The sequence below is a fragment of the Babylonia areolata genome, chromosome 34, assembly GCF_041734735.1.
Source record: "Babylonia areolata isolate BAREFJ2019XMU chromosome 34, ASM4173473v1, whole genome shotgun sequence".
Taxonomy (NCBI): domain Eukaryota; kingdom Metazoa; phylum Mollusca; class Gastropoda; order Neogastropoda; family Buccinidae; genus Babylonia; species Babylonia areolata.
In genome coordinates, this window is record NC_134909.1 from 20,241,685 (window position 1) to 20,252,639 (window position 10,955).

Sequence of the window (10,955 nt, forward strand, 5' to 3'; positions counted from 1 at the left end):
TGTTTCAGTCTGTCTAGTTTGTGTGTGACTCTGTCTAGTTTGTGTGTGACTCTATCTAGTTTGTGTGTGACTCTATCTAGTTTGTGTTTGAGTCTGTCTGGCTTGTGTCTGAGTCTGTGTGTCTTGTGTGTTGTTGCATGGTATTTTGTGTCTGTCCAGTTTGTGTTTGTGCATATCTGGTTTGTTTGTGGTTTCGTTCATGTAGTTTGTTTGTGTTGGAGCCAGTCTCAATGGTTTGTTTGTGTTTGAGTCTGTCCGATTTGTTTGTTAGTGTTTGAGTCTGTCTAGTTTGCCTGTTTGTGTTCGAGTCTAATTTGTTTGTGTTTAAGTCTGACTGGTTTGTTCGTGAGTCTGTCTAGTTTATGTTTGAGTCTATCTAGTTTGTGTCTGAGTCAAACCTCTCCTCTCTCTCACCCCCACCAAACCTCTCCTCTCTCTCACCCCCCCCCCCACCCCCACCAAAGCTCTCCACTGTCTCTCACTCCCCCCCCAAACCCCCCCTGACCAAAGCTCTCCTCTCCTCTCTCTCTCTCTCTCTCTCTCTCTATATATATATATATATATATATATATATATATATATATAATATATTATAATTTTATTAGTTATTAATTTTTGTGTATCGAAGACACTGAAGAAGCGAAGACTGCCAAACCACTATTATTTTGTCCATAAAGAAGTATGACAAATATGTGCATCCAACCCAACGAAAGAAATTATTCAAATACACCATGCTTGGCAGTTCAAACCACAAAATGCACATGGACATGTTTATACAGATAACATGAAAAATGTTGGAAGTTGTGAAATTTATAGTTACATATATGGTTGAAAGACCCCTCCCAAAACATAATACATATATGAATGAAAACAATGACAATAATTTTTTTTTTTAAAGCAAGCAAAATAATCTGGACTATCGCTTCCGAGCGGAAGTGCAGTCGCTATTGCTCCTTTTGTTTTATTTATTTAGTTTTTTTTGTTTGTGTGTCGAAGATACTGAAGAAGCGAAGAGAGCCAAACCTCTGCCACTAGCGCTAATTGTTGGCATCCCCTCTGCTGTGGTTACATAATTTTTTTTTAAAGCAAGCAAAATAATTTGGACTATCGCTCGCGAGCGGAAGTGCAGTCGCTATTGCTCCTTTTGTTTTATTTATTTAGTTTTTTTTGTATGTGTGTCGAAGATACTGAAGAAGCGAAGAGAGCCAAACCTCTGCCACTAGCGCTAATTGTTGGCATCCCCTCTGCTGTGGTTACATAATAATTTTTTTTAACTCACTCAGTACGGCCAGTCCTCTCTTCTCCTCTACACAGACCCCTCGGATGTCCAGTGGGTGTCTCAATGACCCAACCTTTAGCTTCTGTCGTCAGAATTGTGGTATTCTTTGTCAACATTCACCTCTTCAGTATAAGAGCCTTCCGCTTGCAATATTTTGATGATGGTAATTGGGGTGAAACGCTGTTAACGTCGTCTCTTTCGCCGTTCGTATGGAGAGAGTTAAAGCAAGCAAAATAATCTGGGCTATCGCTCGCGAGCGGAAGTGCAGTCGCTATTGCTCCTTTTGTTTTATTTATTTAGTTATTATTTTTTTTGTGTCGAAGATACTAAAGAAGCAAAGAGTGCCAAACCTCTGCCACTAGCGCTAATTGTTGGCATCCCCTCTGCTGTGGTTACATAATAATTTTTTTTTAACTCACTCAGTACGGCCAGTCCTCTCTTCTCCTCTACACAGACCCCTCGGATGTCCAGTGGGTGTCTGAATGACCCAACCTTTAGCTTCTGTCGTCAGAATTGTGGTATTCTTTGTCAACATTCACCTCTTCAGTATAAGAGCCTTCCGCTTGCAATATTTTGATGATGGTAATTGGGGTGAAACGCTGTTAACGTCGTCTCTTTCGCCGTTCGTATGGAGAGAGTTAAAGCAAGCAAAATAATCTGGGCTATCGCTCGCGAGCGGAAGTGTAGTCGCTATTGCTCCTTTTGTTTTATTTATTTAGTTTTTATTTTTTTTGTGTCGAAGATACTGAAGAAGCGAAGAGAGCCAAACCTCTGCCACTAGCGCTAATTGTTGGCATCCCCTCAGCTGTGGTTGGCGTTGTCATTGTGACCGTCATCATCATCATCATCGCCATTCGTCGAAAGAGTAAGTGATGGGGCGATGCACTGTGCCTGGGAAAACTTTATCGTGTCTGTCTGTCTGTCTGTCTGTCTGTTTGTCTGTCTGTCTGCATTCTCTGTGTCCCGTCATGATTTTTTTTTTTGTGGTGTGTGTGTGTGTGTGTGTGTGTGTGTGTGTGTGATTTATATCCCTCTCTCTCTCGTTTTCTTTTTTTTTTTTTTTTTTTTTGCTTTGTTTTGTTGTTGTTGTTGTTTTGGGGGGGAGGGGGGGTGGCGTGGACGGCTGGGGGGGGGGGGTGTTTTCTTTTGTTGGTATTATACACAATGTGAGGTTTCCATTTATTATATTATTTGCTATTTGTGTTGCGTATTTGTTTTATTTTCCTTTTTAACGAAAGCAGGATTAAAACACGCCTAATGTGCTTATTCTTTTTTTTTTTCCTCCCCATTAAAAAAGTTCTCTCTCTCTCTCTCTCTCTCTCTCTCTCTCTCTCTCTCTCTCTCTCTCTCTCTCTCTCTCTCTCTCTTTCCCCATCTCACTCTTTCAAAATTTCGATGGCAAATTAGTCTGTATTTCTGTCACTGTCTGTTTCTATCAGTCTGTCTGTTTCTCCCTCTCTCTGTCTCTGTCTCTCTGTCTGCCTCTCTCACACCCTGTCTCTCTCTCTCTCTCTCTCTCTCTCTCTCTCTCTCTTATTTTTTCAGTATTTCTCCTTCCGTCTGTCTGTCTGTCTCTCCCTTTCAAGCTCTTTCTGATTTTCATTTTGCCTCTGTCTCTTTATCTTTCTTTGTTCTCTTCTTCTTCGTCTGTTTATTTCACTTTTTCTTTGTTTCTCTCTCTATGATTCTTCCCCCCCTTTTCTTTCCTGAGCTGAATGAACAGCATTCAATCATTCATTCATTCACTCAGTCAGTTACTCTCTCTGTGAAAATGTCGCCGGAGACTACGGCATTCAACCAAAATATTGTACAGACCCGCCTAATTTCAGATTCAATTTACTCACGTCTTCAAGACAGGAATGTACTCTCTATAACTTAGCCATTTATATACATGAAGCAATTGCATTGAAGAGATTACGTACAGTTATCTCGTGAATATTTGTATTAACTATATTTGGTTGATTTGAATTGTCGAATTACTGTGTCATGTCATTTTCTCATTATCATTTGATCAGTGAATCATCCCCATCCATTCAGTAAGGGGCTCTGAACTTATCTGAATAAAACATTCGTTCGTTCGTTCAAGACTACAGCATTTATCTGAATTAATTTCAGTTTATTTCAGTTCAGTTCATTGTTAGTTTAGTTTAGTTTAGTTTAGTTTGTTATATTTCGCTTTATTTCATTTTTCCAGAAAGACCAACCCACCCACCCAAAGCGGTGGTCTACAACCGTGACGAAGATAGTGACGATAGTGGTGAGTACCCATACATGCTCAGTGCGTGGCGCATCAACTGCTTGTATGTGTACTTGATTTCATTTCATTTTGTTTTGTTTTAATTCCGCTTTACCTATTTCTTCATTTATTTATTTATTCACTCATTCATTCATTCATTCATTCATTCATTCATTCATTTATTCATTTATTTATTTATGTACTCACTTACTTATTCATTTCTTTATTTATTATATAATCATGTATGTATTCGTTTTTTGTTCATTTGTTTATCTATCTGGGTTGCTTTTTTTGTTTTTTTTTTTTTTACGTTGCACTGATTGTTCAAAAACTTAAAGTGGACTCTGTTCTATCTTATTTGTTTCATTCAGTTGTGTTGGTTTTTCACCTATTTGATTATTTTATTTCAGTCTTTCTTTCTTTCTTCATTGATTTTATCATCTCATAATTAACGAATGAATGAATGAATGGATGAATGAATGAATGAATCAATCCATTCATTCACTACCTCATTGTTAATTAAACTCACTGTGTGTGTGTGTGTGTGTGTGTGTGTGTGTGTGTGTGTGTGTGTGTGTGTCAGACAGACAAACAGACAGTCTGGATATGTCTCTACATCTGTCCGTCTGCCAATCTAGCTATCTTTTCTTCTTCTTTTTTTTCTTTTTTTTTGAATGAACAAATAGTGCACACAGAGTTACTCACATACAACACACGCACACACACGACACACACACACACACACACACACACACACACACACACACACACACACACACACACACACACACACACATACACACACCACACACACACACACACACACCACACACACACACACATACAACACACACACACACACATACTTTGTTCATAGGTTCCCTCCTCATCCAAACTTTTAATACCCACAGTCTATTTTTTTGTGTGTCTTCAATTTATCAATTTTCATTTATTCTATATCCCTTTTTCTTTTTCTGATGGAGATGTGGATGGGTGGGTGGGTGTGTGGAGTGGGGGGGGAGGCTGAGGACTTACGCATCACATCCTGAACAGATGCGGACTTGGTTAAACAGACACGTTCCTGGGACGGAAGACGACTGTGATTATTCAGTTTGTCACGCACTCAGTTTCACTCACTGTCCACTCAAACAGATGAGATGAGTCAGTCAGTGAGTGAGGTCTTACTCAAGCTGTCTTCCGGTCTCACAAGTGCCGAGTTCATAAGTTATCTCCCTTGCACTAAAGCGGACGCTGACCAATCAACAGTCGCGGTAACTTCTTCTTCCTCTCCAATTGTCACAACTTCCGTCAGCCGTGCAAGGGAATTTTTTTTTTTTTTTTTTTGTTGTTTTAATTTATTAAACAAAAACAAAAAAATCCCTTGCACGGCTGACGGAAGTTGTGACAATTGGAGAGGAAGAAGAATTTACCGCTTTAGTAATGATGCTCTTGGGAAAAAAAAAAAAAAAAAAAAAAAAAACGCGCGCGCGCGTATGTGTGTGTGTGTGTGTGTGTGTGTGTGTGTGTGTGTTCGCGTCTGTATCTCTGTGTGTGTAGGCTATTTGCAGATAGAAGCGACCCGCTATTCATCTACACACACACACACACACACTCACACACACACACACACACACACACACACACACACACACACACACACACACACACACACACATATATATATATATATATATAAGGGTGGAGATTTTTCCGATCTCCCAGGTCAACATATGTGCAAACCTGCTAGTGCCTGAACCCCCTTCGTGTGTATTCGCAAGCAAAAGATCAAAATACGCACGTTAATGATCCTGTTATCCATGTCAGCGTTCGGTGGGTTATGGAAACAAGAACATACCCAGCATGCACACCCCCGAAAGCGGAGTATGGCTGCCTACATGGCAGGGTAAAAACGGTCATACACGTAAAAACCCACTCGTGTATATTCGAGTGAACGTTGGAGTTGCAGCCCACGGACGCAGAAGTAGAAGAAGAAGAGTTTAGACATACAAAGACACACACACACACACACACACACACACACACACACACACACCACATCTGTTTATCTATATAGTTATAGATATTGTTAAATATATACATACATACATACATACATATATATATATATATATATATATATATATAATATCCAGAAAATAAAGTATCCCGATCATTTCCCAGATACACGTTCAAAAAGAAAAAAATATCCCGTTTTTTCCTATCTCAGAAACCGTCAAGTATCCGGTTCATATCCTAAAAACTCTACCGAAAAGAAAGTATCCTGTTTCCTCATATTTTAGGAACTCTCTACAAAGAAAAAACTATTCCGTCCATTCATATCCCAGAAGTATCCGTTTGGTTCATATCCCAGAAACTCCATCAAGAAGTATCCCGTTATATTTCATATCCCAGAAACTCTCAAGTAATCTGTTTCCTCAGTCCTAGAAACTCGATCCCTCAAAAGAAAAAAAAGTATCCTGTCTGTTCATATCCCAAATACTCTCTCCAGTATCCGGTTTTGTTCATATCCCGGAAATTTACTATAAGAAAAAACAACAACGAAAATAGCAAAAAAAAGAAGAAAGATGAAGTATCCAGTTTGTTCCTATCCAAGAAACTCTCCACTATTCCCACGTCTGTTTGTATCCCAGAGACTCACGAGTATACCGTTTTTCTCATATACCAGAAAAGAAACTATGTCAAGTATCCGGTTTACTAATTTCCCAGAAACTCCCTTTAAAAAAAAAAGAAATGAAAAAGAAATAAATAAATACAAAAATGATATTAGGGAGTTTCCGGGAAATTAATTAATTAAAAAGCAATCTCCTTCCCCTTGCCTCTTCTTTCTCTTTTGTTTATCATTATTATGAGTTATGCATGCGTGTGAATGACTGGTTTGAAAGCGATTTGATTTGTCCATGCACAAGATTCAGCGCTATATACATACCAAATATCATGATCATCATCATTATTATTATTATTATTATTATTATTATTATTATTATTATTATTATCCCGTTTGCTCATTTATCAGAAAACTCTCTCGTCCTCAACAACATTTGACTATTCTGACTTTTCTTTCCTTTTTTTTCTTTCTTTCTTTTTTTTTTTCTTCTTTTTTTCTCTCCCAGAGTTCCAGGAATACATTAACGACCTGTACGGAACTTCCATGGACCTGGTGACGTCCAGCGCCAACAGACCTGTGACAGTGAAGCCCTCTGGGTCCGCTCCTCAGCCTCAGCCTGATGCCACGTACCCGTCCACGTCGTCAGCTCCTGCGCCGACCGCCAGTTCCGCCAGTGCGGCCACCCGGGGTAGCAACGTGTCCAGCAACTCCGGACAAAGTGGTGCGGCCGGCGAGATGGCTGTCGCGGTGGTGAACGTCGCTTCGGGAATTCCCGAAGGTTCTGGAGAAGGGTACACTCAGGTGAGTTGGAAGAGGAGGTTTTTTTTTGTACGGGATTGGAGGAGTGTTTGGGTGGAGGAGGGGGTGAGTGTGTGGGTGAGGAGTGAGGGGTGGGTGTGTGGTTGAGAAGTGAGGTGTGGGTGAGAAGTGAGGGGTGGGTGTGTGGGTGAGGAGTGGACGGGGTGGGGGTGTGGGTGAGGAGTGGCCGGAGTGGGGGGTGGGGTGGGGGCGTAAAAGAGAGACAAGACGGGAAGAGACAGGACAGGACAGGACAAGACAGGATAAGACAAGACAAGACAGGATAAGACAGGGCAGTGACAAGACAGGACAAGACAGGATAAGACAGGACAGGACAGGATGAGACAGGACAGTGACAAGACAAGACAAGACAGGACAAGGCAAGGCAAGGCAAGACAAGACAAGACAAGACGAGGCGAGACAAGACATGACAAGACAGGACAAGACAAGACAGTGACAAGACCAAATTATGTTAAATTTTACGAAGATACATGAACACTTGTGTTTTTATTGTGCTCTCTCTCTCTCTTTCTTGCGTGTGTGTATTTACTTTTTTTCCCTCCTTTTTTTTTCTTTTCCCCGTATTCCTAAGACTAATTTTGTATATATTTTCTTTGTGAGGATAGGATGAAAACAGGCCAATAAGTGCATCCTTATTTCTTTCCCTTTAATTACATTACAATATTTCGATTCGATTCGTCCCCCCTAGCCCCCCCCCCCCCCCCCCCCCTTCTCTCTGTCTCTCTCTGTCACTGTTCTTCCCACTCTCAACCCCCCTCCCCCCACCTTCTCATTGTTGTATTCTTTCTTCTTTCGTCTCTCAGGTGCAGAAGAAGACAATGAAGGACAAAGACGCGGCCCCCGAGGCAGACAAAGTAACAGAGGGCGAGAACAACGTGTACGCCCAAGTATGCAAGAAGAAGAAAGCAAAAGCGAAAGCGAAAGCGAAAGGAGGGGAAGAGGAAAAACCCGCTGACGAGACAGCGCATGGCCGCGACCAGGGTATGTATACATTGTTATCATTCTCTCTGTCTCTCTCTCTATGTCTGTGTCTTTGTCTGTCTCAGTGTCTGTCTGTCTGTCTCTTTTGCGACGTTCGTGAAGACACAATGCAATGCATAATAGTTGTGTGTGTGTGTGTGTGTGTGTGTGTGTGTGTGTGTGTGTGTGTGTGTGTTCTTTCTGTAAAGTACATTGCCAAGGAATTTTTTTCGATTATTTTTTCCCGATAAAGTTGATCTCAAAAGAAATCGTGTTTTTTTTTGTTTTTGTTTTTGTTTTTCTTGTGATTTTACCAACAGAGGGACGCAACTAGTTTCCACAAACATCAAATAATGGTTTTCTTTCCCCTTAGTTCTGTCCACCAGAGAGGGTGTTAACAACTTTCCATTAAAAAAAAAAGAAAAAAGAAAAAAAAAATGTCTGTCTTTCTGTCTGTCTGTCTGTTTATATCGCAACTCTGACACAGAAAATCAATCAAATCAATCAATCAATCCATCAGTCAGTCAGCCAGTCGTTTTGTTGCAGCAGAAGCCACGAACTACGAGAAATGGACATCCACGGGAGAGAACCTCGGAAACGTGGGCCAGTTATCTTGCGTGAGTTTTAAATATCTCTCGGTCTCTGTCTGTCTCTCTCTCTGTCTCTCTCTCTCTCTCTCTCTCTCTCTCTCTCTCTCTCTCTCTCTCTCTCTCGACTTCTTTTTGGAGTATTCCTGTGGTGTGTGTACTTGTGGGTCGGTGTTGTTTGCTGTGTGTGTGTGTGTGTGTGTGTGTGTGTGTGTGTGTGTGTCACAGTGTGTGTGTGAAAGATGTATTTTGTGTCTTTTTCCTGCGATTATTTATGTCTGCCATTTGTAGTATTGTATTGGTATAAATAAATTTGGGGGTTTTTTTTTCACTTCTGTGTCCCACATGTGTCTTGCGTGGTGGCAAAATGCACTATTGTATATAACTGTAATTCCACTACATTTCCTAGTTATACAATGTTCATTGTCTTCTGCTATTGTTGTTAGTTTGATGATGATGATGATTCCCCCGCCCCCCTCCCCCCACCCCCCAAGGCCTGACTGAGCGCGTTGGGTTACGTTGATGGTCAGCCCGGGAATCTGCTTGGCAGATGTTGTGTAGCGTATAAGGATTTGTCCGAACTCAGTGACGCCTTCTTGAGTAACTGAACTGAACTGATGATAATGATGATTCTTCTTCTTCTTCTTCCTGTTAGCAATAGTAGTAGTAGTAGTAAAACAGCAGCAACAGTAGTATTAGTATTAGTAGTAGTAGTAGTAGTAGTAGCAGCAGCATTCTTGCGATGAGGATGTTGATTATGACAATTGTCATCATCACCATCATAGTTAGTGTTGGTATTAACATTATTATTATCATCATCATTATTTTTATCATCAACATTAGTTCTTTTCTATCATGATGATGATGGCAGTAATGATAATAATAATAACAACAACAACAACAACAACAACAATAAAAACAATACTAATAACAATAACAACAATAATAGAATAGAATAGAATATGTCTTTATTACCAAGTGTACCAGGGTCACGAGGAATATTGGGGGGTGGGGGGTGGGGGGGGATAGTACATCACAAGATAAGAACATAAATCGAAAATCATAATAATAACAATAGTAATATCATCATCATCGCCATCACTCTCAGTATTCTTCTTCCTCTTCAGATTATCGTCATCATCATCATCATCATCATCATCAATCACCTTCAAAACATCACTATCATTAATGCTATAGTTGTAGTTCTTGTTGTTGTTGTTGCTGTGTGATACAGCAGATGGCAGCTGGACTGGGCGACAACGATGATGAGTACCACAACCTGCATTTCCACAGACCCAGCACAGAGGCAGACGACCCTCTGTACAACCACCTGAACCGAGCCTGAACCCCTCGCTTTCCACCAGTCCAACCAAAGGTCCTATGCATCAGTGTTTTTCACTTTCCACCACAACCAAAGACCCTTTGATATGCATCAGTATTTTTCGCTTTCCACCACAACCAAAGACCCTATGATATGCAGCCAAAGGCCCTATGATGTGCATCAACCAAAGGCCGTATGATATGCATCAGTAATTTTTCGCTTTCCACCACAACCAAAGACCCTATGATATGCAGCCAAAGGCCCTATGATGTGTATCAACCAAAGGCCGTATGATATGCATCAGTAATTTTTCGCTTTCCACCACAACCAAAGACCCAATGATATGCAGCCAAAGGCCGTATGATGTGTATCAACCAAAGGCCGTATGATATGCATCAGTATTTTTCGCTTTCCACCACAACCAAAGACCCTATGATATGCAGCCAAAGGCCCTATGATGTGCATCAACCAAAGGCCGTATGATATGCATCAGTAATTTTTCGCTTTCCACCACAACCAAAGACCCTATGATATGCAGCCAAAGGCCCTATGATGTGTATCAACCAAAGGCCGTATGATATGCATCAGTAATTTTTCGCTTTCCACCACAACCAAAGACCCTATGATATGCAGCCAAAGGCCCTATGATGTGTATCAACCAAAGGCCGTATGATATGCATCAGTAATTTTTCGCTTTCCACCACAACCGAAGACCCTATGATATGCAGCCAAAGGCCCTATGATGTGTATCAACCAAAGGCCGTATGATATGCATCAGTAATTTTTCGCTTTCCACCACAACCAAAGACCCTATGATATGCAGCCAAAGGCCCTATGATGTGCATCAACCAAAGGCCGTATGATATGCATCACTAATTTTTCGCTTTCCACCACAACCAAAGGCCCTATGATATACATCAGCATTTTTCGCTTTCCACCACAACCAAAGACCCTATGATATGCAGCCAAAGGCCCTATGATGTGTATCAACCAAAGTCCGTATGGTATGCATCAGTAATTTTTGTTGTTGTTGTTGTTGTTGTTTTTTTTTGTGTGTGTTTTTTGTTTTGTTTTTTGTTGTTGTTTTTTGGGGGGAGGCGGTGGTGGGTTTTTTTGTGTGGTTTTTT

General features: G+C 40.8%; 1 protein-coding gene across 1 annotated transcript in view; it reads left to right on the forward strand.

Moving 5' to 3' along the window:
• LOC143277610 (uncharacterized) overlaps positions 1–10,955 on the forward strand; it is a 13,722-nt gene extending 2,767 nt beyond the window's left edge. The window contains exons 4-9 of the mRNA XM_076582489.1: positions 2,022–2,144; positions 3,474–3,536; positions 6,647–6,942; positions 7,764–7,941; positions 8,467–8,537; positions 9,742–10,955. Of these exons, the coding sequence (XP_076438604.1) occupies positions 2,022–2,144; positions 3,474–3,536; positions 6,647–6,942; positions 7,764–7,941; positions 8,467–8,537; positions 9,742–9,852 (842 nt within the window). The 3' untranslated portion in view covers positions 9,853–10,955. The remainder of the gene's footprint in view (positions 1–2,021; positions 2,145–3,473; positions 3,537–6,646; positions 6,943–7,763; positions 7,942–8,466; positions 8,538–9,741) is intronic.